The sequence below is a fragment of the Eschrichtius robustus genome, chromosome 16 (assembly GCF_028021215.1).
Source record: "Eschrichtius robustus isolate mEscRob2 chromosome 16, mEscRob2.pri, whole genome shotgun sequence".
Lineage (NCBI taxonomy): Eukaryota > Metazoa > Chordata > Mammalia > Artiodactyla > Eschrichtiidae > Eschrichtius > Eschrichtius robustus.
Window position 1 is genome coordinate 21,876,921 of NC_090839.1, and position 27,895 is coordinate 21,904,815.

General features: G+C 46.4%; 1 protein-coding gene across 1 annotated transcript in view; it reads left to right on the forward strand.

Moving 5' to 3' along the window:
* The first annotated feature begins 20,359 nt into the window (after nt 1–20,359).
* The window catches only part of TGM2 (transglutaminase 2), a 32,258-nt gene continuing 24,722 nt past the window's right edge, over nt 20,360–27,895 (forward strand). Inside the window, exons 1-2 of the mRNA XM_068524390.1 lie at nt 20,360–20,424; nt 23,918–24,097. Of these exons, the coding sequence (XP_068380491.1) occupies nt 20,415–20,424; nt 23,918–24,097 (190 nt within the window). The 5' untranslated portion in view covers nt 20,360–20,414. The remainder of the gene's footprint in view (nt 20,425–23,917; nt 24,098–27,895) is intronic.

Below are 27,895 nucleotides of genomic sequence, written 5' to 3' on the forward strand. Positions count from 1 at the left end.
GATGAAGCAGATTTAAGCCAGTAGTTCTCTAGGGGGCATTTTACAAATTCATGGGGTCATTTTGGGCTGTCACTAACAATTGGGGGGGCCCTTGTGACATTTAGGGGCAAGGGCCAGGGATCCTGGGCATCTCACAACGCACAGAATAGTCTCACCCTGTTGGTAATTGTCCTGCATCCTTCACAACTTTCAAATGTCCACCCGATGAAAACACAAGACACATATAAATAGGTCAGGCTTTAGTGCATCACAGTACTGAAAGGTTTTCATGAGACATCATGTGAAAAACTCAGTAACTTAGGAGAAGGTTGTTATTGACAGGGAAGCATAAATGGAATAAGGACAGCAACTCAGTTATTGAATAATTTTCTCTTTCGGCAGTCTGTCTAGTCAATGTATTAGACTATCACATATTGAGAGGAAAAGTTTCCAGGGCGTGGATGCAATTACAGCAAAGACAGTGAAACCAACTGTAAATATTGAATAGAAGAGATATGTAGCTCTTTTTTTTTTTTTTACAGGTTTAGAGCCAAATATTACTAAATTAGAGATGCAAGAAATCTGAGTTTCTTTAGGGACAGTTGCTTTGAATCTATGTTGTGAAAACTACACATTGAGATGCTTTATTTGGGGGTTACCTGTTGTTTTTCAGTCTTACTCAGGAACTGTCCCCATGGATGCACCACATGGTTTCTCGATAACATTGAATGGAAAGCTTCCTCTTGTGATCCATCTGCTAATCCTTAATGAGGGATGTGGTAGTAAAAGGCTTTTTTTTTTTTTTAAAGTTCTGAAGGCAGAAAGCACCCCTCTGTTGAGGAGTGAGATTCTAAGGAAGATGTGTTTTCTGCGTGGTCACACCACTCACCTGTCGTGTGCCATAAAATGGGAATTATTTATCACTACACTTAGATGTTCACCCTCCTTTTTCTCTCCACCTGACAGGTTGCGATGTGTCTTGGTGTGTTCTCCCTACTTCAATTAAGGTTATTTCTCTCTTTCTCTTATTGTATACAAATGAGTTGGGTCTGTTGTGTCTTGCCCTAACAACCGTTTTTATTTTAATTTCCACCTGCACCTCCTGCCCTGTCATTTTTCTGCACTTCTTGCGTTTATGGGTGTCTGATCTGCTTACATCTTTGGAATCCAAACTTACTCATTATGAATAGATATGGGTTATTATGTCTTTTTGGGTAGTTGTGCCCAAGAACATACGGAGATACACATGATTTTATTATAAATGACTTACCTTTTATACCTCCTTTATATTACAGACTGGGCATCGTATTGATATACATGTGTTTCGGTAGATTATCCCTTGTGAATTTCATTTCAGAAAACTAAAATGAAAGGAAGCATAAAATATTTGCTATGAAAAAGAGGCTTTGGCAATTATACTTTTGGGTTTATATCCTACTAGAATATTACAAGTTTTCACCAAAAGACATGTGCAAGAATGTTGGCAATAGCACATTCTTAATAATCCCTAACTGGAAACAACAGAATATCCATCAAAGCTGGATGGATACATAAACTGAGGTGAGCCACACAATGGAATCCTCCAGAGCAAAAAGAACGAGCTATTTACAAGTACACGCAACACTGCAGATGAATCTTACCTGAACATGCAGTTGGGTGAGAGAAGCCAGACATAAAAGAGGTTGTCCTGAGCAATGCCGTTTCTATAAAGTCCTCAAACCAGCACTAATTGATGCTATTAGAAATCAACATACTATATATATAATATAGACTAATCTATGCTATTAAAAGTCAGGATAGCGGTTACCTCTGGGGGATTAGTGACTGGATGCAAGACAGGCAGGAAGATGGTCGTGTCCTATTTCTTGATCTGTCATGTTCAGTTTGTGAAATTTCATCAAGCTGTACCTTTATGTCCACTTTCTGTATATATGCTTTTATTAGAGTTTTCCAGAGAAAGAGAACTAATAGGATATATATATAGAGAGAGACAGAGAGACAAAGACAGACAGAGACAGACAGACAGAGACAGAGACAGAGACAGACAGAGAGATCTATACATCTACAATGTCTACATATTTTGGGGGGGGGTATTTTAAGGCATTGACTCATACAATTGTGGAGGCTGGCAAGTCCTCCATCTGCAGAGGAGGCTGCAGACTCAGAGATGTGCTGGTGTTGCAGTTCGTGTCCAAAGGCCATCTGCTGGTAGAGTTCTCTCTTCCTCAGGGAAGGGCAGTTGTTTTCTATTAAAGCCTTCAACTGATTAAACGAGACCCGCCCACATTATGGAGAATAATCTGTTTTACTCAAGGTCTACTGATTTAACTGTTAATCCCATCTAAAAATATCCTCACAGAAACGTCTAGAATAATGTTGGGCCAAATACCTGGGTACTGTGGCCCAGCCAAGTTGACACATAACAATGTTTTACTTCAATAAAAAGCTATTGGGAGCGGTGTCTTTGGACTGACAGGGTTGAGAGCCACTAATTTACCTGAAGCTCATAAAGAAATCCACAATATGATTACAGTCATCAATCATAAAGGCAGTTCTACATTAAGTTCCATGAATAGGAGTATTGTAACTAGATCAAGGGCGGTGATTCATTCAGTCTCTCTCTCTCTCTCTCTCTCTCTCTTCTGATTAGTCATCACCTGGAGAGTTCTGGTCATTTCTAGAGGTTACACCTTGATGGTTACTCAGGTTTTCACTGGAATGTTGTGGCCAAGAGAGTAGCCAATGAAAAATGATTGGCATGTCAATGGAGCATGATTCATATAAAAAAGCAGAAGTCTTAAAAAATGGGTGAGTCCTCAATCTGATAAAGGGTATCTATGAAAAACCCACAGCTAACATGATATTTACTGGCAAAAGACTAGATGTTTTCATTGTAAGATCAGGAACAAGACAATGATGTCTTCTCTTGCCATTTCTATTTAATATTGTACTGGAGGTTCCAACCAGAGCAGTCAGTTAAGAAAATAAAATAAAAGGCATCCAGATTGGAAAGAAGTCAAACTATGTTTATTTGTAGATGACATAACCTTATATAGAGAAAATCCTAAGGAACCAACTGGAAAATTATTAGAATTAATAAATGATTTTAACAAGGTTCCAGTATACAAGATCGATATACAAAAATCTATTGTATTTTTATACACTAGCAATGAACAAATGAAATGCAATTAGGAAAACAATTCCACTTACAATAGTAACAAAAAGAATCAAATATTTTGGAGTACATTTAACAGAAGATGTGCAAGACTTCTATACTGAAAACTACAAAACATTGTTGAAAGAAATGGAAGATCTAAATAAATGAAGAGACATTCCACGTTTATGGACCAGAAGACTTAATACTGTTAAAATGGCAAAACTCTCCAAATTGATCTAAAGATTCAGTGCAATCTCTATCAAAATTCTAGCTGGCTTTTTTTTTTTTTTTTCAGAAATTGACAAGATTATCCTAAAATTCATGTGGTATTGCAAGGGACACCAAATATTAAAAACAATCTTGAGAAAGAAGAACTAAGTTGGAGGATTCACTCTTCCCAATTTCAAAACTAACTACAAATCTACAGCAATCAAGACAATGTTTGCTGTCATTAAAGACAGACATATAGATTAAGAGAATAGAATTGAGAGTCTAGAAATAAACCCTTACATTTGTGGTCAATTGATTTTCAACAAGGATGCCAAGACTACTCAATAGGTGAAAGAAACCTTTCAGCAAATGATGCTGGGACAACTGGATATCCACATGCACACCATACAAAAAAATCAACTCAAAATGGATCATACATCTGAATGTAAGATTTAAAACCATAGGGACTTCCCTGATGGCACAGTGGTTAAGAATCTGCCTGCCATCTCATTTAGATTTGATGGAGAAATCAAAAGCTTTACAGACAAGCAAAAGCTAAGAGAATTCAGCACCACCAAACCAGCTCTACAACAAATGCTAAAGGAACTTCTCTAAGTGGGAGACACAAGAGAAGAAAAGGACCTACAAAAACAAACCCCAAACAATTAAGAAAATGGTCAGAGGAACATACATATCGATAATTACCTTAAACGTGAATGGATTAAATGCTCCAACCAAAAGACACAGGCTTGCTGAATGGATACAAAAACAAGACCCATATATATGCTGTCTGCAAGAGACCCACTTTAGACCTAGGGACACATACAGACTGAAAGTGAGGGGATGGAAAAAGATATTCCATGCAAATGGAAATCAAAAGAAAGCTGGAGTAGCTATACTCATATCAGATAAAATAGACTTTAAAATAAAGAATGTTACAAGAGACAAGGAAGGACACTACATAATGATCAAGGGATCAATCCAAGAAGAAGATACAACAATTATAAATATATATGCACCCAACATAGGAGCACTTCAATACATAAGGCAACTGCTAACAGCTATAAAAGAGGAAATCGACGGTAACACAATAATAGTGGGGGACTTTAACACCTCACTTACACCAATGGACAGATGATCCAAAATGAAAAAAAAAAAGGAAACAGAAGCTTTAAATGACACAATAGACCAGATAGATTTAATTGATATTTATAGGACATTCCATCCAAAAACAGCAGATTACACTTTCTTCTCAAGTGCACACGGAACATTCTCCAGAACAGATCACATATGGGTCACAAATCAAGCCTCAGTAAATTTAAGAACATTGAAATCATATCAAGCATCTTTTCTGACCACAACGCTATGAGATTAGAAATGAATTACAGGGGAAAAAACGTAAAAAACACAAACACATGGAGGCTAAACAATACGTTACTAAATAACCAAGAGATCACTGAAGAAATCAAAGAGGAAATCAAAAAATACCTAGAGACAAATGACAATGAAAACACGACGACCCAAAACCTATGGGATGCAGCAAAAGCAGTTCTAAGAGGGAAGTTTATAGCTATACAAGCCTACCTAAAGAAACAAGAAAAATCTCAAGTAAACAATCTAACCTTACACCTAAAGAAACTAGAGAAAGAAGAACAAACAAAACCCAAAGTTAGCAGAAGGAAAGAAATCACAAAGATCAGAGCGGAAATAAATGAAATAGAAACAAAGAAAACAATAGCAAAGATCAATAAAACTAAAAGCTGGTTCGTTGAGAAGATAAACAAAATTGATAAGCCATTAGCCAGTACTCATCAAGAAAAAGAGGGAGAGGACTCAAATCAAGAAAATCAGAAATGAAAAAGGAGAAGTTACAACAGACACCACAGAAATACAAAGCATCCTAAGAGACTACTACAAGCAACTCTACGCAAATAAAATGGACAACCTGGAAGAAATGGACACATTCTTAGAAAGGTATAACCTTCCAAGACTGAACCAGGAAGAAACAGAAAATATGAACAGACCAAGTAATGAAATTGAAACTGTGATTAAAAATCTTCCAACAAACAAAAGTCCAGGACCAGATGGCTTCACAGGTGAATTCTATCAAACATTTAGAGAAGAGCTAACACCCATCCTTCTCAAACTCTTACAAAACTTTGCAGAGGAAGGAACACGTCCAAACTCATTCTATGAGGTCACCATCACCCTGATAAGAAAACCAGACAAAGACACTACAAAAAAACAAAATTACAGACCAACACCACTGATGAATAGAGATGCAAAAATCCTCAACAAAATACTAACAAACAGAATCCAACAACACATTAAAAGGATCATACACCATGATCAAGTGGGATTTATCCCAGGGATGCAAGCATTCTTCAACATACACAAATCAATCAATGTGATACACCATATTAACAAATTGAAGAAGAAAAACCATATGATCATCTCAATAGATGCAGAAAAAGTTTTTGACAAAATTCAACACCCATTTTTGATAAAAACTCTCCAGAAAGTGGGCATAGAGGGAACCTACCTCAACATAATAAAGGCCATATACGACAAACCCACAGCAAACATCATTCTCAATGGTGAAACACTGAAAGCATTTCCTCTAAGATCAGGAACAAGACAAGGATGTCCACTCTCGCCACTCTTACTCAACATAGTTTTGGAAGTCCTAGCCACGGCAATCAGAGAAGAAAAAGAAATAAAAGGAATACAAATTGGAAAAGAAGAAGTAAAACTGTCACTGTTTGCAGATGACATGATACTATACATAGAGAATCCTAAAGATGCCACCAGAAAACGACTAGAGCTAATCAATGAATTTGGTAACGTTGCAGGATACAAAATTAATGCACAGAAATCTCTTGCATTCCTATACACTAACGATGAAAAATCTGAAAGAGGAATTAAGGAAACACTCCCATTTACCATTACAACAAAAAGAATAAAATACCTAGGAATAAACTTGCCTAGGGAGACAAAAGGCCTGTATGCAGAAAACTATAAGACACTGATGAAAGAAATTAAAGATGATACCAACAGATGGAGAGATATACCATGTTCTTGGATTGGAAGAATCAGTATTGTGGAAATGACTATACTACCCAAAGCAATGTACAGATTCAATGCAATCCCTATCAAATTACCAGTGGCATTTTTTACAGAACTAGAACAAAAAATCTTAAAATTTGTATGGAGACACAAAAGACCCCGAATAGCCAATGCAGTCCTGAGGGAAAAAAACGGAGCTGGAGGAATCAGATTCCCTGACTTCAGACTCTACGACAAAGCTACAGTCATCAAGACAGTATGGTACTGGCACAAAAACAGAAATATAGATCAACGGAACAGGATAGAAAGCCCAGAGATAAACTCACGCACCTATGGTGAACTAATCTATGACTAAGGAGGCAAGGATATACAATGGAGAAAAGACAGTCTCTTCAATAAGTGGTGCTGGGAAAACTGGACAGCTACATGTAAAAGAATGAAATTAGAATACTCCCTAACACCATACACAAAAATAAACTCAAAATGGATTAGAGACCTAAATGTAAGACCAGAACTATAAAACTCTTAGAGGAAAACATCGGAAGAACACTCTTTGACATAAATCACAGCAAGATCTTTTTTGATCCACCTCCAAAGTAATGGAAATAAAAACAAAAATAAACAAATGGGACCTAATGAAACTTAAAACCTTTTGCAAAGCAAAGGAAACTACAAACAAGATGAAAAGATAGCCCTCAGAATGGGAGAAAATATTTGCAAATGAATCAACTGATAAAGGATTAATCTCCAAAATATATAAACAGCTCATGCAGCTCAGTATTAAGAAAACAAACAACCCAATCCAAAAATGGGCAGAAGACCTAAATAGACATTTCTCCAAAGAAGACATACAGATGGCCAAGAAGCACATGAAAAGCTGCTCAACCTCACTAATTATTAGAGAAGTGTAAATCAAAACTACAGTGAGGTATCACCTCACACCTGTTAGAATGGCTATCATCAGAAAATCTACAAACAACAAATGCTGGAGAGGGTGTGGAAAAAAGGGAACCCTCTTTCACTGTTGGTGGGAATGTAAATTGATACAGCCACTATGGAGAACAGTATGCAGGTTCCTTAAAAAACTAAAAATAGAATTACCATATGACCCAGTAATCCCTCTATTGGGCATATACCCAGAGAAAACCATAATTCAAAAAGACACATGCACCCCAATGTTCATTGCAGCACTATTTACAATAGCCAGGTCATGGAAGCAACCTAAATGCCCATCGACAGGTGAATGGATAAAGAAGATGTGGTACATATATTACAATGGAATATTACTCAGCCATGAAAAGGAACGAAATTGGGTCATTTGTAGAGATGTGGTTGGATCTAGAGACTGTCATACAGAGTGAAGTAAGTCAGAAAGAGAAAAACAAATATCGTATATTAATGCGTATATGTGGAACCTAGAGAAATGGTACAGATGAACCGGTATGCAGGGCAGAAATTGAGACACAGATATAGAGAACAAACGTATGGACACCGAGGGGGGGAAAGTGGTGGGGGGATGGTGGTGGTTGTGGGATGAATTGGGAGATTGGGATTGACATATACACACTAATATGTATAAAATGGATAACTAATAAGAACCTGCTGTATAAAAAAATAAAATAAAAATCCAAAATTCCAAAAAATAAATAAATAAACAAAAATAAATAAAATAGGGCCCAGGGATCATGATAATCACTCAATTCAAGCTCTAAAATCCCATGATTAATGATTACCTCATTATCTTCCCCAAACTCAGCCCTAACCACACCACTCCCCCATTTAAAAGCTTTCCCATGGCTCCCTTTGGCCTAAACTGAGCCTGGAATTCAAGGCCCTTCCATGTGGTCTGGGCTCTTCCATGCTTTCCAGCCTTAACATTCCTTCCAAGTACCCCTAAACTCCAGCCACTCCATTTGACATCCCCTTCCCATGAATTCTCCACACTCTTCCTCACCCCTATGACTTTGCCCCGGTATGCACAGATAGGTCCCTTTGCATGAAATGCTCCTCTTTACGGTATCTGCCTGACAAACTCCTATTCATACTGCAAAACCCAGATTAAGTGTTACCTCTTCCATGAAGCCTGCCCTGATCTGCCACATGGAGAGACTCTCTCTCCCATCTGGGTCCCCTGAGGCCCCAAGCTTTCCTCCACCACAGCCCTGAACACAGTACATGGGAATTAATGTTTACACAGTGAGTGTCTTCTAACCTTTTTCCCCCACTGACCTGAGAGTTCCTTGACAGCAGGAACTGTGTGTTATTCATGATTCACCCCATAGTAGGTGCTCAATAAGTGTTCAATAAATAAAGTATCCCATAAGTAAAGTAATCACTTTTAAAAAAACCCACAGCTTCGTCTCTAATGGTTTATGGGTCTCAAGACAATGAGAGCCCTCTCTGGGCCTGAGTGTCCTTAGCTATAAAATGACAAGGCTGAACCGGTTGGCTTCTGAGGACACGACCTCTCTCTCCCCACAAGCTGTGATGAGCCAGAGACCCCAGTGATGCTGTCAGCTCACTTAAGAACTAAAGAGGAATTGAGACAGAAGAGAGTTAAGCAATCTCCAGGGTCTTACAGCATCTAATGATGGGTTGCGGTTAGGGTTAGGGTTAGGGTTAGGGTTAGGGTTAGGGTTAGGGCCAACTCTTCACCCCTTCTTTCATTGAATTTCCTCCAAGCTTATCACCGCTCCCAATTCAGATACAGCACACCCTTCTCGGCACCCACATCGTGCCCAGGTCACCACACCAGGGAAGAGCACCTCAGACAGAGGGAACAACCAGTGCAAAAGCTCTTAGCTGGGAGCATGCCTGGCAAGCTGAAGGAGTGGCAGGGAGGCCAGCATGACGGGAGCTGAGTGAGCAGGAAGGGAATGGAGATGGTGGATGGAAAGCGCAGGTCCCTACACACAGCGAGCGCTTAGCAAATTATGGCCATGCAGATGTTGATGTGGCAGCCATTGTTGGGACATGTGACCCTGGGGTAGATGTGAAGGATAGACAAGCAGAAAGAACAGAGGGCAAAGGCACCAAGGCGTGAACAGGGCCCCACAACCTCCCTATCCTGGGCCTCCATCCTCTCCTGCCTGGACTGTAACACCAGCCTCTTCTCTGCTCTCCCCACATCCTTGCTCCCACCCCAGTGAGCAATTGGCCCCTTGACAGGGGAAAGGTATTTTGCAAAAAGCATGGGTTTCAGAGGTGGGCAGAGCTGGTCCTGGGCAAGTGCATCAGTTTCCCCATCGGTAAAAGGCGCAGCGGGGTGAGGGGCTGGCACTGAAAGGCTTTAACAAAAGCCATTGGAGGTGGCTGAGCTGCTGAGCTGGTGTTGGTGGCTCCCTGTGAACCTGGGAGGGAGGATTAATGAAGGCCAAAGTCCTGCTGGCTTCTGACTCCTCAGGGCACCGCAGTGAATGCCCTGTCTGAGCTCCAGCAAGGCAGTCCCAGTGGGTCTTGGAGCTGCTGGTCTAGAAAGATGCACTTTTTCCAGGGCTGCCAGATGGCAGCTGAGAAAGGGTGGGAGTGGGGGGTGGCGCGTGGAGGTTGTCCATTGTGTTCAGCTGGCAGGATGTGTCAGAACGCAGGGCTGGGGGACTTCCCTGGCGGCCCAGTGGTTAAGACTCTGCGCTCCGCGCTCCTAATGCAGGGGGCACAAATTTGATCCCTGGTCAGGGAACTAAGATCCCACATGCTGTGCGGTGTGGCAAAAAAAACCAAAAACATGGGGCTGGGATCCTGGGATCCACAGGGAATGGGCAGACCAAGTGTGAAACCACCCGACAGACCCCAGGGTCCAGCCCAGCTCCAGAATTTCCATCCAGTGACCGCAGGCAACCTTGCTGCTCTCTCTCAACCTCACTCTTCTCATTGGAAATTGGCGGGTGGAGCCATTCATCATGCAGACAGAGAATTAGCGGAGAGAATGACAACTTAGGGTCTTTGTGGGGCCAGATGGGACTGCAAACAAATCAACGAAAAGCAAGAAGATGCATAAGTCTTCTCCACACAGAGCCGGCACACAGTAGGTGCACAAGATGCTAGCATCCCCTCTCACCCACACCCCAGAGCTGACTTGCAGGAACAGATGGAATTGAGGCACCTGAAGCCCTTGAAAATAATAATGAGTCATTAAAACAGCCAACACTTGCGTAGCTCTCGTTGTGACCTGTGCTATCCCATGCAATGGTTCATTTATTCTCAAGTCTGGGAGGCTGGAACTGTCATTATACCCATTATCTGGGTGAGAAAATTGAGGTGCAGAGACGTGAAGTTACTTGCATGAGGTTGGGCAGCTATCGCACCCAGAAGCTCTCCATCACTCTGCCTCTGGGCTTCCTGATAAGCCTGGGTACCACCCAGGTAGAATGGGGACCTGGGAAGAAGATGGGTCTTCATGCAGGACTTGATCTGAGATGAGGCATCAGCCACTTCCCTCTTCCCACCTCTCCATCCCCCCAGCAAAGCCAACGGCCTGACTGTCACTTAGGAAAGGACAGGGTTAATCTAATTTCAGCCTCCAGACCATGCACAAGGTGATTCATTTTATTTTTAAAAGCTTAAACAAAAAAAAAGAACTCAACCTGTCAGGTCTTGTTTAGAAACCTGAACGTCCCGAAAATATTGACGAAGAGAGGGGACTGCATCCATGAGAAGATTCTCAGCGAGAGGGGTGATGCTAATCCAATGTGACGGGGTATTTTTTTTCTCAGGCCAGAAAGGCAGAGAGTGCAAATTGCTCTTCTGGGGATCAGCTAGCTGGTGTGCAAGCTCAGGAAGCCATCTGGGGTGGTTGTTGTGGGGTGAGTGCTGGGCTCCGCTCCCCTACCAGCTGCATTTCCCAGGAATCGTTTATCAGATGACCCCATCTTAGTCACAGCATGTCAAAATCACAGAATCTAGAGCATCAGAAATTCATTATTGGTCCAACCTTGTCATTTCTCAAATGGGCAAACTGAGACCAGAGAAAAGGAGTGAAGCATTTATTCTACCAACCATCAGTCAATCAACAGGTGTTAGAACCTGCATTATGAAGCTGTTCCCCTCCCACCGAGGTGACCAGAGATTTAGAAGGGCAGCTATGGCTCCCTTCATGACTTTGATTTGGATTCAAGTCTCTGCTCCGTGGTCCAGGGCAGGTTATTTAGGCTCTCTGAGCCTCGATTTCCTCCGTAAAATGAGGACAACAATCCCTAAACCCCATAGAGTCGTTGGGAGAATTAAATAAGAGAAATGTCCGTTCCAGTCTTTGGTTACATGAACAGGCACAGACTCAGGGCAGCTAAACAAATTCCAAAAAAATCACTTGGAAGGACATGGGAATGGCTTACAGGTATTTCCCCAAAGAAATGAAAATATATGTCCACACAAAGAGCTGTACCTCTATGTTTATAGCAGCTCTATCTATAATCACCCAGAAAAACCCAAATGTCCTTCAGCTGGTTAATGTAGAAATAAACTGTGATGTATTCATTCAATGGAATATTTACTACTTAGCAACACAAAGGAAGGTATGGCCAATACTTGCAACAGCTGGATGAATCTCAAATGCATTATGCTAAGTGAGAGAAGCCAGACTCAAAAGGGTATCTACTGTATGATTCCATTCATCCAGCATTCTGGAAAAGACAAAACAGTTGGAACAGTAATCAGTCAGCGGTTGCCAGGGACAGAGGAAGTGGGGAGAGAATTGCCAGGAAAAGGGCAGGAGGGAAATTTTGGGGGTAATGGAAATGTTCTATATCACGATTGTGATATAGTAACAGGACAATATATGTTTGTCAGCTCATTGAACTGTACACTCAAAAAGGTGAAATGGATTACATGTAAATTATAACTCAATAAATCTGACTTAAAAAAAAGTCAAACAAAAGCTAAAAAGCCTAGTTTCAGAAAAGACAAAAAGTGAAGTAATTTTAGGAATGAACCAGCGAACTTTAACCATCATTTAGAACTTGTGTCAGAGCCAGAAGATTCAAAGTCCCAGGAGAGCATCTGATTGGCTGAGTTTGGCTCCCAGGCCCACCTTAACTAGAGTTGGGCAGGGCCATTTGATTGACAGCCCCATCAAGCCTGTAGAAAAGGGCAGTTTACCCAGAGGCAAATGAGCTGTGTCTACAAAGAGGACTCCATCACCTGCAGAGGCCTGTAGCCTTGGGGTTTATTATCCTGGATACTGAGCTCTGCCTTTGCAGGAATGAGACTAAAAAACTTGCATCTTCTGTGACGATGGGACATGGTGATGGCAGACTCCCCTCAGATGTGAAAGTTGGGCTTCAGACTAATGGGGTCAAGCTGAGTGCTGCTTCAGACCTACAAACACTGGGTTCGGACAATCTCTTGAGTGGCTCATCAAACAGATGGGAGAAACAACGATTAGTTCAGCCACACAAGTATTCAATTTAGCTGGACAAGCTCAGCCACTGCCCTAGACAGTCATTTATTTCCATGAAAGATTCATGTTTGATTCTTATTGACTGAGCGTGGTGTGTCAAGCAGATACAACCAATGACCTAGCCTAAGTGGGGGAGATGCAGGGTAATGCTACAGAATCCAGTGGTTCATCCCCCATGTCTTCAAAGCCCCAAACGGCCATGGGGGCTTAACCAGGCCCCCATGCCAAGGCTTAACTCCCCTGGCATGAAGTTCCAGCAGTATGGATTACAGGTATGGACTTCAGAGCACTTGCTCTGCCCCTTCTAAACTGTGTGACCTTGGGCTAGTCACTTCACCTCTCTGACCCTACTTTTAACACAGTAAAAAGTTTTCAAGCACTTTCTTGGATTTCACTGGGATTAAGCGCTCCAGAAGCATTTAGAGACATAAACAGGATTGTGAAGTAAACAGAAACTCAGTGTACCATTCTCAAAATTCCAAATTTCAGATGTGGGAACACTTGTGAATTTCTTCTTTACTCATGTGCTGTGATTGTGGGTTTGGTTTTGTAAGATTGTGCCAGTACTAACAAAAGTTTCTTTTTATGGGCTGATTGTGGATTTTGTTTGGTTTTTTTGGGGGGGGGTGGGTGGGGTGCGGGCAGATTTCTTTTCTTTTTTTTATCTCGGTCTATATTTTTTCTACCTTCTTTGCCAGAATTTCTTTATTTTGGAGTATTTCCATTTTTATAAAAGCTCAATTCTAAATGTAAACAGGTTATTCTTTTTCTCTTGAAAAATTAATCTTTAATTACCAAAGGGATACATAAAAACACTTCCCTGCTTAAAACTTTTCCACCTTCCAGGAAATACTGAAACCACCTTTAATCACCACTACCTACCCCCTAATTATGGCCACAGTACTCCTCCCATCACCATCAGCAATTTGGAGAGAATTTTTCCAAACCTTCTTTGGTATACTTCTGTTTACATATTTTACATATATTTACTTATTTGTTCTCATGGGAAATGAACAGTCTTGTGGAATCATAACCTACGTAATGTCCTGCAATTTACTTTCTTTGCTCAACATCATGACTTGGAATTGCTTTCATGTCCATACACAGAGGACTACTTCGTCTGGCTTTTAACTGCCATATAATATTCCCAGGCATGGCTTATTTATTCATCCCCCTTTGCTGGGCACTTAGGTTGTGGCCAGTTTTCGCCAGAAGGAATAATGAGGTAAAGACCCTCCCTTTACAGACCCTTTGGGCACACATGCAAGTATTTCTCTTCGGTTTAATTTGAAAATGGGACAGTATTTGCAAAGGCTTTCAGAGCTTTATTCTTGTGTTTTGTTTTTTAAATCTACTCTCATTTTAAAAAACCATGTTGTTGAGATATAATTTACATTCATCCATTTATAATGTTCAATTCAATGGTGTTTAGTATATTCACATATTTGTGCAACCATCACCGCAATCTAATGGTAGAACATTTTCCTCACCCTCCCAAAGAAACCCCAAGCCCATCAGCAGTCACTCTCCATCCCCACCTCCTTTCAGTGCCTGACAACCACTCATCCACTTTCTGTCTCTGTGGAGTTGCCTATTCTGGGCATTTCATATAAATGGAATCACAGAATATGTGGTCTTCTGAGATTGGCTTCTTTTCCTGAGCGTAATGGTTTGGAAGTTCCTCCATGTTGTAGATGCATCACTACTTCATTTTTTTTAATTGTCAAATAACCCTTTTTTGAGTGTTTATTCTCTACCAGGCATGGTGTTAATCCTCACAAAAAAGCCTGAGAAGTAGGCACGATTATTATCATACGCATTTTACAGATGAGGAAACTGGGGCTTGGAAGTGCTGTGACTTAGCCAAGATCACACACAGGAAAGTAAATGGCTTTGAACCCAGGTGTGTTGAGCCCCCATACCTGTGTCCTTGCAGCTGAACTGCACTGCTGCTAAAAGAAGCAGGTGGGGGGGGAGTGAAAAGTGTCTCAGGGGCTCAGTGGGCAGAGCACAAAGTCCCTTCTACTCATAGGATGCCTCTGGGTCACTATCATGACCGCTGATGATTGCCGCATGAGGCTGGACTATTTACCCAACTCCAAATGGCCCTTAGACCTTACCAATGTCAGAGCTCCTGCGCCTGCTTGTGCAGCTTTTCTGCCGTCCCCCTCTCTCTTGGCACTTCCCACCTCTAGTGTTTATTCTCTCCGGTCCTATTGTCTTAACGTCTAACCTTTAGGGGCTGTTACTTCCCTGACAGTGTTACATCTTTGTTAGGATTGTATGCCAAGTAAGTGATAACTGGTTGTGAGTAAGGGTCTGAAGTGGGTTTTCCTATGATTAAAGCAAATCTTACTGCCTGAAATGGTAGGACTCCACTCTCCAAAAATCGTAAAACTCTCCACTCCCCGGGGTGTCTGGAGAGTTAAGAAGTGTAACCACATAACAGTGACAACAATAATAGAATCAAGTTACTCTCCTTGGGAGGGGCTTTCAGGTCTCTGGGTCTCCTCCTCTGAGCCCAGTGAGCTGGGGGTGGAGGGGAGTTGTCCCTTTTTATAGGAGATTAAGACTTGAGGCCACACAGCCAGTAAGAGGGAGAGCAGGGCTGGAGCTTAGTGCTCTCGGACCCCACGTCAGCCCCTGCCACACCAACTCACCCTGGTTCCGTTGTACAAGTCTCACGTTTCACCCCATTCCCAGTTACAACGCAATGCCCTGTTGCCAAGTTAAGTAAAAGCAGCTTTCTACCTTTTCAAAATTGAGAGTAGAGGTACAGGCCAGGACTTGTTTTTCTATTATGTTTGGAGGTCCCACTCTGACTCTGCCCTAACTTGCTGTGTGATCTGGAGAAAGCTATTTGCCCTCTCTGAGGCTCAGCAGTGAGTCTGCCTACTCCTGGGATTGTAGGAGATATGACTGGAGAGTAAGTCGGGCCCAGACCTCTCATCTCTGGTGGAGGCAACAAGAATTGAAAGATGACTCAGCACCATGCCCTGGCTCCTGGTCCTGCCCCAGGCACCACAAATCCTGCCAACCAAGGCTCTGGGGTAACCCCCTGAGTCTGGCCCAAGCTTGAACAAGTCTCTCTCTCTCTGTCTCTCTGTTTCTCTCTCTCAGCTGCAGGTCACTTATTCATTCAACAGACATTTATTGAGCAGCCACTAAGAGCCAGGTGGGCAGTGGGAGACAGACAGACAGACACACACACACACACACACACACGCACACATTGGTCCTTATACAATGCAGACTGTGACTGTGTCCTGCAGGTACTGGGCATGAGGGAAGGGAAATCCTGCTCTAGGAGGAGGTGGCCTTTGGAGGGGCGTAAAGCCTGGGTAAAATTTTGATAGGTGAAGAGGGGAGGGCATCTCAGACGGCACACCTTGAGCAAAGGCTTGGAGGTAGATAATTGCAGGGTACATTTGGGGGCCGGTAGTGTGTCTGGTGAGGCTGGAGGATACAGATGTGGGAGATGCAGTTGGAGGGTAAGCTGGGTCAGAGCTGCAGGGCCTCGAATACCAGGCTGAAGGGCTCATACTTTCCCCCAGGGGTTTCAGAAGGAGAGGGACAAGCTCAGATTACTTCTCAGAAGGCTCCCTTTGGCCCCATACCTCCTCTCATTCTCACATCAGCCCCAGGAGGGCTGGGTTGTGATTCCTGCTTTTACAGAAACAGAAACTGAAGTTTCAGAGAAATGAACTAAAGTACTCACGGTCCCTAGAGCTTAAGTGGCAGAGTTGGGGCTGAGACCCTATGCTGGGGGCAGGGAGTTGGGAGGGGGGCACATTGTAAGGGTGAAGCTGAGGACACCATGGCCAGGTCAGTTTTTCCATCTGCAAAATGGACACATTGGGAGGGCCCTCCCCAGTCAGGTGCACTGCTCTCTGCTCCCCACAGCCTGGGACACCCAGGTCCTGCCTCGGAGAGGCCACCCACCATACTCAAAGGGCCTAAAATGTCATGCCCGCCCCTTGACATTTTCCCTAAGTCCCCTGTCCTAACACCCCCTACCTCAGCCCCTCCCATCTCAGGGGATTCTGGCTCTGCCCTTCCTGGGCTTCATGCTAGACGCTGCTCATTTGCCATTAGTCACCAGCTGGTAGAAAAGCTGAGACCATGTCCTTATTACGGTCCCACCCACTACCACCTAGCCCTCCCTCCCCTCCCAGCTCAGCCATCCAGGGCCATCTCTGGTCTGGAGGTCCCTTGTCCTTAGGGAATAGCTGAGCCCAGCCAGGGCTTGGGAGCCCAGCTGTGCTGTAACCTCAGGCAGTTTCCCCAACCTCTCTGAACCTTAATCCTTTTCCTTTTCTTCCCCTCCTTCCTTCTTTCCATCCTTCCTTTTACTCTGACTCATCCCTCCCTCTCTCATGCCATAGACATTTATTGAACGTCTACAGTACACCAGACACCATGGGTCACAAGCATGGACCACTGCTCTGACCTCTGAACCCTGGAAGAGCCAGCCCAGGCTTTTGAACCAAGCCCGAGTTCCATGCCCCGACTTACTGACTGTGTGACCTCGGGCAAGTCACTTCACCTCTCTGAGCCCCAGTTTCCCCATTTAATAAACGACTAAAATCATATTGTGAGATTTAAACAGAATATCTGACTGGTAATGGGTTATTCCAAAGTTGTAAAAATTCACCTTTGTCTCCACCTCAAGGCCTGGAAATCCTTATGGAATGAAGGACTGACCCCTCGAATGGGGGAGTTCAGGCATCAATCAGTGAGCCTGGGTCCAAGACTTACTTACGAGGTAGGGAGTTCTTCTAAGAAACCCCCAAATATTGTAGAACATGCAAATATTCTACCTTGTTTGCAACCTGCTTCACCTACGCACGTCAGAATCTCCCTTTTGTGGGTGAAGGGGAGCCTTGACTCTTGATGACATCATCATAAAAAGGTTTTAGGTGACATTTACTGAGCACTTACTATGTGCCCCCCACTGCACAGACATTATCTCTAATTCCCAGAAGTGGTGATCCTTATCATACCTGCTTTATAGATGAAGAGATTGAGGTTTGGACAGGTCTAGTAATTTACCCAGGATCACACAGTCAAGAATGACCTCAGCTGTGCCCTGCCCCGCACTTCCCCTGTAAGGGATGATGAAGGGTCACCTTCTGCACTGTCTGGGGACCTTGAGCTCACAACCACCCTCCCTGGGCCTCAGTTTCCCCCTCAGTAAAATGGTTTTGAATTTTTACTCGCACAGTGAGGTAAGACAAGGCAGGGTTTCCCAACCCCTCTGAGCAGATGGGAAAACTGTGGCCCAGAGTGAGGCAAGGGCCCCCTGGTCACCAGGCCTGGAATCCTGGTCTTTGGGTTCAGCCTGTGGTCTGGTCTTTATCTGTCACTTCTTGGAAGCCAGTTCTGACTCAGACTGCCCTGGGATTGATTGCTCAAGAGCCTTAATCACTTAGGTGGTCATAGTTCTACAGAAACAGGGAGAGGAAGGAAGAGGCGGCAGCTGGCGTGGTCAGGGATGGGTCTGGGGCTCTGTACCAAGCCCCATGCAGGGCACCAGGAACAACCTGATGGGTAAAAAGCTTCCAGTGGATTCCTGCCCTCCAGGGAGCTCCCAGGTGGGGGTGATAAAGGGAGATTAGTGCCAAGTGGAGAAGAAATGTCATTTCCAAACGGAAAAGAATGAACAAAGGCAAAACCCATCCTTTCACGTGGGGCAGGTCTGACTCTTGTAAAAACGTTGAGCCTGCAGCCTTCCTTCTGCAGAGCCTGGCTGTCCCCGGGCCTCCTGTTTCTCCTTGAGGTCCCTACTCTCAGGGCCACGTTCTGGGACACATGGCATTTTTGCTCCAAAACTCAGAGGCCCCAGTTATTGAGTGCTCACTATGTACTAGGTGCCCAAACTCAGTCATTATGGTCGAGTCTTACTTCAGGCCTGTGAGGGAGGAATTCTTGTCCTCATTTTGCAGAGGGGGAAACTGAGGCCTGGAGAGCCAAAATACCTGCCCATGGCTACATAGTGGGATCTCAAACCCTGGCTTCTTGACTGATGTTCGTGCACCCCACTCCTTCCTTTGAGCTCTCGCTAGCTGTAGGGAACAGTTTCTACAACAATCTATAAGATGGGGCAATGACAAGGTTCACCCATTGGGCTATCTTATGGGTCAGCAGGGCCCAAAACTGTTGTAAGTTTGTTCGCTAAGACCTCAGGCAGGGTCCATTTGACTCAGGGACACACATCTACTAAAACAACACAGGTTTGTTCCCTGCACTGTGTCACACAGGAATGGAAACTGGGGCCAATTTTGTAGCCTAAATCCATCAATAGATATGGAACTTATTCTGGAAAAAGGGCTGGAGGAGGCTCACAGGCCCCTGCCTCTCCAAGGACCCTCCCTGTTCAGGACTTGTGGTGGGTAAGAACCATAGGAGGCTGGGGGACCAGAGGGAGAAGAATGGGTGATCCCCCCACCCACTAGGGTGCTAGGAGTGAGAGGTCAGAGGTTGAGTCCCTGGGACGTTGGTTTTGTTTCCTTCTGGCACAGGCTGGACCTGAAGGAACATCATCAGTAGAAGGAGGGAGTCGGGGAGGGGTAAGTGGATGGATGGATGGATGGATGGATGGATGGATGGGTGAGTAGATGGATGAATGAATGATTAGATGGATGGACCATTAGATGGATAGAGGGATGGATGAGATAGAGGGATGTCTCTGGATTTTGCGACAGAGACAGGTGTGTTGTGTCTCTCTTTGTGGGTGTGTCTGCATGTCTGTACGTGAGGCCATGTCTGTCTGTGTGTCCGTCTCCCAGTATCTGCACCTTTGTGTGTCTGTAAGTGCCCCAATCTGATTTTGTGTCCACCTCTGGTGGTGTGTGGTCTGTGTGTCTGTGAGCTGGGTGCATCCGGACACCTGCTTATTTGTGTGTGGCTCTTGGTGGGTACCTGTCCGTGTGTGTCTGGCTGTGTCTATGTACAGGCATGTCTCTGATTTTAATCTGATTTTCTGTCCGTGTCACCGTGTCTGTGTGTCCAGGTTTATTTGCCGTATCTGTCACAGTGTGTCTGTGTCTCTGTGCGTCCACAACCCTACGTCCCTGATTGTGTGTCTGTGTCTGCTCCATATGTATCTTTATCTGACGGTGTGTGTCTTCTTGATCCCGGGTCTGACCTGACTGGGGGTCCATGTCTGTGTATCCAAGTATGCCTGTGTATCCTGGTGCAATTGTGTGTCTGTATCTGTGTGTGTGTTTCTGTATCCAGGTGTCTCTGTTACCCAAGATCTGACTCTGTGTATCCAGGTGTGTCTGGGTGTCCCGGTCTGTGTGTCCCCGTGGCTGCCGTCCCAGCCCTGCGTTGTTTCCCCAGGGGGCGCCCTTGCCCAACCTTCACTTCCTCCCTCGTCTCCTGACCCCCGGGTGCGCCCCAGCCGGCTGGTGGAGAGGAGCGTGGACCCAGACAGGGCACCGCCGCCCCGCCAGGTCCCCGCCTTCCCGCGAGGCCCCGCCCCTAGCCCGCCCCTAAGCGGGCTATAAGTTCACCGTCGGTCTCAGCCTCTGCATCGCCGGTCGCTAGTGGTCTGCACTTGCAAAGTCCTGCCACCGGTCTGAGGAGCACAGCCACCACCCGACCATGGCCGAGGGTGAGTATCAGGGTCAGCGCCTCTGCGACCGCTCAGGGGCCCCGGGTCCAGCCATCCTTACCTGGTCTCTGTGGTCCCACCGGTGCAGTGGGGGTCAGGACCGGGCTGGGCTCAATCCCTAAGTCCCCGATTTGGAGCTCAACATGTGGGCTGGGCTGGGTGACAGGTGCTTGGCTCCCAGTCCTGGCTCTGCCTGGGGCCTCAGCTTGCCCATCCCCAGGGCATAGTCATTAACCTCTGCCTTCCTGGATCAGATGAGGCAATGGAACGCGAAGGCGTGCTATGAACGGTAAAGTACTGTGTTAGCAGACCACTGTCACTTGTCCTCCTTCAGTTAGTGGGAGCTGCCTCCCTGCTGCGTGCCAGGCGTGAAGCTGTACAGAGGGTGCTGGCCTGGACTCACGTATTTAGTTTTGGTTAGTCCATGGTGATGTGTAACCCAAGCCTGGCTGTCTCCTTGGCCTCGGGGGCCAGAGAGGAGCTCCCAGCATCCTATGGGGGAGAGGCCTGAGAGCAGATTTGCTCTCCTAGGTCCCTCCCTGCCCTCAAGTTCTGCAACCCTGGTCCTTGGCCACTGGTTGAGTCTCAGTTTCCCCTCCTGTAAAACATGGACAGTAATGCCAGTCCTCGGTACATCTGTGAGGGGACTGGAGAAGGGGCTCAGTTCATTTCCTATACACACACACACACACACACACACACACACACACACACACACACACACACACACACGGGCAGGGCTACCATTTCAGAGGAGGGATTTCTACGATGGGGGATGCGCCTGTACTAATGCTGCTGGACTCAGCATCCTGGCTGACTCTTGGGTCAAGTCCATTTGGAGGTGGCCTCTGTACCACCTCTGCAGCCCCCAGGAAGGAGGGTGGGCAGAGGGAACATGGAGAGGGACTCGGAGCACGTGGGGCAGGAACAAGCAGGAGGAACCACCGACGTGCCTGACCTGCTGTGTGATCTCGGGCCATCTTTGTCCCTCTCTGGGACCCAGCTCCCCAACACATGCGATCGAAAGCCAGCTCAGGGCTGGCTGTGACGCGTCACCTAGGTGGCCACTTGTGCCCCATGCAGTTTCCCACCCTGTCCCCAAGAGTGGGGCTCAGTAGACCTGGGGGACTCTAGAGATGCCAATTATGATGAGCCCCCTGCCCCATTGCCAGAGTGGCCACTTCCTACAGGGGTCCCGGTGGCCTGGAAGACCTCGGGTCCTTTCTCAGTGCAGAAATCCTAAGATCCTAGACCCCAGTGTTTCTGCACCTCTAGAGCTGGGCATGATTTCTGGAAATCTTTCTTCACACAATAGAGTGAGAAAGCGCTGCATCTGCCCTAGACCAGGGACTGACCATCTCTCTAAGGTCTCCTAGGGGGACAACAGTGGCCTCTTTCTTGCTTAAGCTCTCTGGAGTTGAAGTTTCCCAAAACAGTGTTTCTTCACCCCAGCAGGCCAGCAGGAAGTTCTTCCTTGTGGCTAGCGGAGGTCTCTCTTGCTGTGATTGCAGGGGCCTCAACTTCCCCCAGGTCTCCTCCTAGGCTTGAAACAACACAGGATGTGGGCGGGGAATGGGAGGAGTGGAGGGGGGCGGGGGATGGACAACAAATCCTGAGCTGTGAGCGAGGTGGTTACCAGTGTGGGCTCCCGAATCTACAGCCCTGGATTCAAACCCCAAAGCTTCAGCTTGTGCTTGCCATGAGACCTGGGGCCATGTGATGTCTTTGTCTACAAAGTGAAGATAGTGATAGTAGCTGTGTAGGTGGGTAGTTGTGAGGTTTAAGTGGAGATAATCCATGTCAAAGCCCTCGGCAGTTACTGGGCAATTTGTTTGCGCCTCATTTGGGGGATATTCCATGGCGGGAGGGAGGAGACCTGCATGTATGTCCCTGTGGAAGGACCCACTTGCTGGGTGACTTTGGCAAATCCCTGCCCCTGGGCCTCAGTGGGACCACATATTCTTAAGGGTCCAATAGTTCTGAGCATCTCCCTTGCCCACTCCTCTCACCCTACGGTCCCCCTAATCTTGACCTTGATTAGGTCAGATTGAGCTTGCCAAGGTTTATGAGATTTGACCCTCACTCTCCCATCACCCCAATCCCTCCCCTGGTCTTCAGCTCCCTCTGAAAATATGGGAAAAGAGAACTTTCACATATCAAACTTTTGCCCTGGGCTCGGCCCTGGGGAAAGGGTGTCCTCTGCTAGACCTCACAGCAGCCCTTTGACGCTTCAGAAAAGGAGGCACAGAGAGGGAGAGACACCTTCCCCGGGATCACACAGCAGAACAGCAGAACTAAAACTCAGGTCCAGAAGACTCCAAAACCTCTGTTATTGAAAAAAAAATTTTATTATGGAGAATACTGAACATACATAAAAGTAGAGAGAAGAGTAGAATAAAAGCCTATGTTCTCGTCACCTGGTCCCAACTACCACCAACTTATGGCTACTGTTGCCTCCTGCCCTCACACCCCCCAACCCATTATTTGGAAACAAATCCCAGGCAGCACATCATTTCATCTGCAAATATTTCAATATATCTTTCCAAAGAATAAGGACTTCTTTTTAGACATAAACAAATTAAAAATTCCTTAATATCACCATTATACATCAGTATTCAAATTTCTAATTGCCTCATGCATGTAATAAGTAGTTTTTAAAATCGAAATCCAAATAAGGGTCACACAGCACAGTGGGTTGTAATGTGTTTTGGGTTTCTCTTAGTCTATAGGTTATCCCTTCAACTTTTTTTTCTTGTCTTTTCTTTTTTTTTTTTTTTTTGGCAATTTCTTGGTTAAAGAAACCGAACACTTTACCTATAGTTTCCCAGAGTATGTATTTTGTTGATGGCTTCCTGGTTCTGTGTTTACATCTTCCTCAGTCCTCTGTATTTTCTGGAAATTGGAAAATTGAACCTAAAAGCAAAGCCTGTGTAACTAATCGATACCGAATACCACCCCCCTTTTTACCAAAAGAGCCCTCCAATCATAATAGACTAGCTCGTGTTTAGTAGGCATTTATTATGTGCCAGGCACCGGGCTAAGTGGCTCACCACAGCCCTGTTAGGTGGGTCCTGCTGTCCCCACTTGTGGACACACGGGGAAAAGTGAGGCCCAGAAAAGCTGAGTTGCCTGAGGGCCCACGGCTGGGAGGTGCAAAGCCTTCCCCACTTGCCACAGTGCGCGCAACCTGTGATTAAGAGCTGGGGAGGGAATTCCCCGTCGGTCCAGTGGTTAGGACTCCGGGCTTCCACTGCAGTGGGCCCAGGTTCGATCCCTGGTCGGGGAACTAAGATCCTGCAAGCTGCGCAGCACGGCCAAAAAAAAAAAAGAGTTGGGGAGATTCAGGCCCATTTAGCCCCTGGGTGACAGGGCGGGTGGGGATTGGGAAGGCTGGCTCCCGGGGGCGCCCTGAACCCGTCACGTCCAGGGAGCTCAGGGCTCACAGCTGGCTGAGGGATGGAACCACGGCTCAAGCCCCTCACTGTCTCCACAGATCTTGTTCTGGAGAGATGTGACCTGGAGCTGGAAGCCAATGGCCGTGACCACCACACAGCTGACCTGTGCAGGGAGAAGCTGGTGGTGCGACGGGGCCAGCCCTTCTGGCTGACGCTGCACTTCGAGGGCCGAAACTACGAGGCTGGCATGGACAGCCTCACCTTCTGTGCCGTGACCGGTGAGTCCCACGCCCGCACCTCCCTGTTCTGTGATTTCGTTGTCCCCTGACAGACCATGGGACAGGTGACGCCGTTCCTCTTCGCCCCCTGAGAAATTCCCAGCAGTCATACCCCATTTTACAGATGAGGGAACTGAGGCCAGAGAGCGCAGAGATGTCTCCGCAGGCCACTCAGTCTTGTAGATAAGTCTGTGCTTCTGGATGCCTGGGTTCCTGACCACCTGTTGTCACCAGGGTTGAGGAGGAGGTTTGCCGCCACACAGGTCCATCAAGGTCCTGCCTGCCTTTTCCCACATCAAAACAACTTCCCAATTCTTATCAACAGCTGCCCCCGCAAACCCACGCAACCTGACGGAGCCTCTGGGATCAGGCCCAAAGGGGGTCTGGTTGGTGGAGAGAACCCCAGCTGGCTCCAGCCCTCTGAGTGGGCAGTTTTATGTTCCCCTAGTTCTATCTCTAAGCCTTGGGAAGCTGCCTCGGGCTCAGGGGCTGGACAGACAGACCTGGGTTCTGGTGTGGACCAGACTGCCTACCCGCTGTGTGACCTTGGGCAAGTTGCTTAGCCTCTCTGAGGTAAAGCACTCCTGGTGGAAGGTCGTTAGGTGAGAAGGGCCTGACATGAGGGAGTGCTCTGCAGACGTTAGCAGCTGTTTGCTGGTCTTGCTCCAGGGACTCCAGTGATGGATGAAGGGACATTGAGGCCCCAACCACCCCGTCCCCAGATGCCCAGTGTCCAGTCTTCTTTGCTATTCCCAGGAAAGTGGCCTTAAATGCCAAATCCCTGGGTTTGGCTTCTGATGGGAACCACTCCCTTGAGGTCAGAGAGGGGCCGCCTGGCTGGGACTCTGGCCCAAGGGTGGGAAAGGTGAGCTCTAGCTCTTTCTGAGGTCTCTGAGGCCAGAGAGCAAGCAGGCTGAGGCCCATACTACCTGGGAGGCCGTTTGATAAAGCTTATCACAGCGCCTGCAGACCGGCCACGGATATCCCCTTCATCCCTTTCCTCCCTCCCCCTTCTCTTCTGGCAGGAACACACCTACTAGCCCGGGCACCCCCCCACACACATACCCAGCATCCTTGGGGTTCTTCCAATAAATCTGAGGGGCCTCCTGCAAGTCTCTGATCTTTCCAGCCTCAGTTTCCCCCTCTGTAAAGTGGAAGGCTGAATCCATGGCAGTTAAGGGCTGGGTGTGGTGCCCTGAGAAGTGTCAGGCTTGGCTTGATGAAAATCACATCTATGGTGTATGCATACTCATCCTGAATCCTTCTGTTCTGGAAGCGTAACTAGCACCCATCTTACAGATGAGAACTCTGAGGCTCAGAAAGGTCAAGTTACTTGCCCAGGTCACACAGTAAGTTAGGGACACAGCAGGATTGAAACCCTGACCCCAGAGTGATCTGAGAGCAGGGACATTTACTTGTTCACCACAAGTGCCTGCCGGCCTCAGTTTGTTCCTCTGTGAAATGGATGGTCGACGAACTGCCAGCTTGGGTATTTCCCACCTTGTTTTCCTTCTTTCACTTTCAAGGTGTCCGAATTTCTTTCTCCTTCTCCATTTGTCTAGGCAGCCTGACACTAGGTCATGAGGCCCCAAGTTCAGGGTTGGGACCACGGGGGAGGCAGGCAGCTGACCTTCTTACCCCAGCAACTAATCTCTGTTCTCCAGTCTCTGCCAACTTATCTCAAACCATAGCCAACCTGCCCTGGTAACGTCCACAGCCCCCGGGGCAGCCACAGAAGACACTGTATCTCTGGGTGCACTCAGCCTCCCTGTCTGGGCTACCAAGACCTTCCTGTGGGCTGGGGAAGCTGAGAAACAATACCAGGAAGCGGGGCCTTCTGCCTTGAGGCCTGGCTTTGGTCAGCCCCCGACCCTGGGCCTGGCCTGGGCACCCTGCCCTAGTGTTGGAACATTCTAGCTTATGATCAGCCTGTCCTACCTCTTCAGGGAAACTGAGGCCCAGAGAGGGGAGAGAGCTGGCGAAGGTCGCTCAGCAAATGGGGTGTGTGACCTGACCCCACCCATGCCCAGATGCCATGCATTTCACCCTGACAGTTCGAGGCCGGACAGGCTCTGCTGTGGGGTACAGACCACAGCGGACAAGCACCATCCTTGTTAAGGAATAAAGCTCTGCTTCCCCGCAAGGCGGGCCAGGGTTGGGAGGGTGGGTCGGGTGAGAGTGGGGTCAGACTGAAGCAGTGAAAAGAATCCTTATGCAGCTAATAGAAGGCTTGACTCTGGAAGGTTCCCCTCATCCACCCCACCCAGCCCCTCACTGCCATGGTCGGGGTAGTGGCCAGGACCCCTCAGGTCTCCAGGGTCATTTACCCAGAGGGGTCTCTGCGGCGCCTCTAGCCCCACAAAGAGTACCGTGTGGAACCGCAGCCAAGGAGTTTTCTAAGCCAGCTTATGTGAGCAGCACTGGGGCCAGGGGACAGCCCGTCCTCATCTCCTCCACCAGGACCCCTCAGAAGAAAGGGGTGTGTAAGTGCGTGTATGTACACGGCTGCCGCGGGACAGAGAGAAAGGGAAATGTGTTTCCTGGCCTGTCCCCGAGGGTGGTGTATCAATAGTGACGGTGGCTATGGTACCTGGCCCAGACCATTACCATGGAGACCAGATCATTGATCATCCAAACAGAGTCTTTTCTGAGAATGAAAGGGGTGCCATTAAGAATTATGCTGAAAAAAAAAAAAATTATGCTGCGAGAGGGAGGAGATATGGGGATTTATGTATATGTATAGCTGATTCACTTCGTTATAAAGCAGAAACTAACACACCATTGTAAAGCAATTATACTCCAATAAAGATGTTAAAAAAAAAAAAAAAGAATTATGCTGGGACCACAGGCATAAAATGGGACTATCCTGGGAAAACTGGGACGTATAGTCACCCCAACTTTACCCCTTTCGGTCTCAGTTTCTGTATCTATGAAGTGATTCAAATGAACCAGACACTTACTGCATTCCACTCCAGTCTCAAAATCTGTTATTTGGCCCGAGAACTCTGATTTGTAATGGTCTCTTTGGATGACACTGGGGATAGCTCATATTTACTGCATAATTACCATGTGCTAGTCACTGCTTTAAACTCTCACTGGTTCCTCTAAACAGCATTAGAAGGTGGTAGTGACAATAATAAATAATAACTATTATTTATTGAGCACTTACTATGTGCCAGGCATCTTGCAATGTGCTTTACAAGGGTCACCTTCTTTGAGCCTCACAATGACCTTATGAGGAGGTACTGCAATTGACCTCATTGTACAGATAAGGAAACTGAGGCACAGAGAAGCTAAATAGCTTGTCCAAGGTCACAGAGCCAGTTTCAGACCTGGAGTCGAACCTTTCCAGGCATGAAGTCTAAGCCTGTTTTCTTCTTTGATGAGAAAATCGCAGATCAGAGAGGCCTGGTGACTTAGCCCAGGTCACACAGCACTCAGGGTCTAAGTGGTGGAACCAGACCTAGGCTGGCTCTCGGGCCCCAGTGCTGCCCAACTTCTCCCCTAAATACTGACTCTGGAAGACAGGGAGCATTTAAAGGCTTACAGCTGGCTCCTGGCACTCAGACAGGGCCCCAGAGGCCTGTGTCATGCCTGTTAGTTCATATTTATATTTGGACCTGGGAGTGGGTGGGGCTGGCAGGTAGCCCTTCAGTGAGCAGGCCCCCATATTGTCAGTAGTGGGAGGGCAGAGCTGCAGGGAGGGAGATGCAAGAATAAACAGAAACCCTCCCGAGCAGCCACCCAACCAGGCAGAGAAGGTTTTGTTTCTTCTCTCCGCCGTCCAAGTCCAGAAAG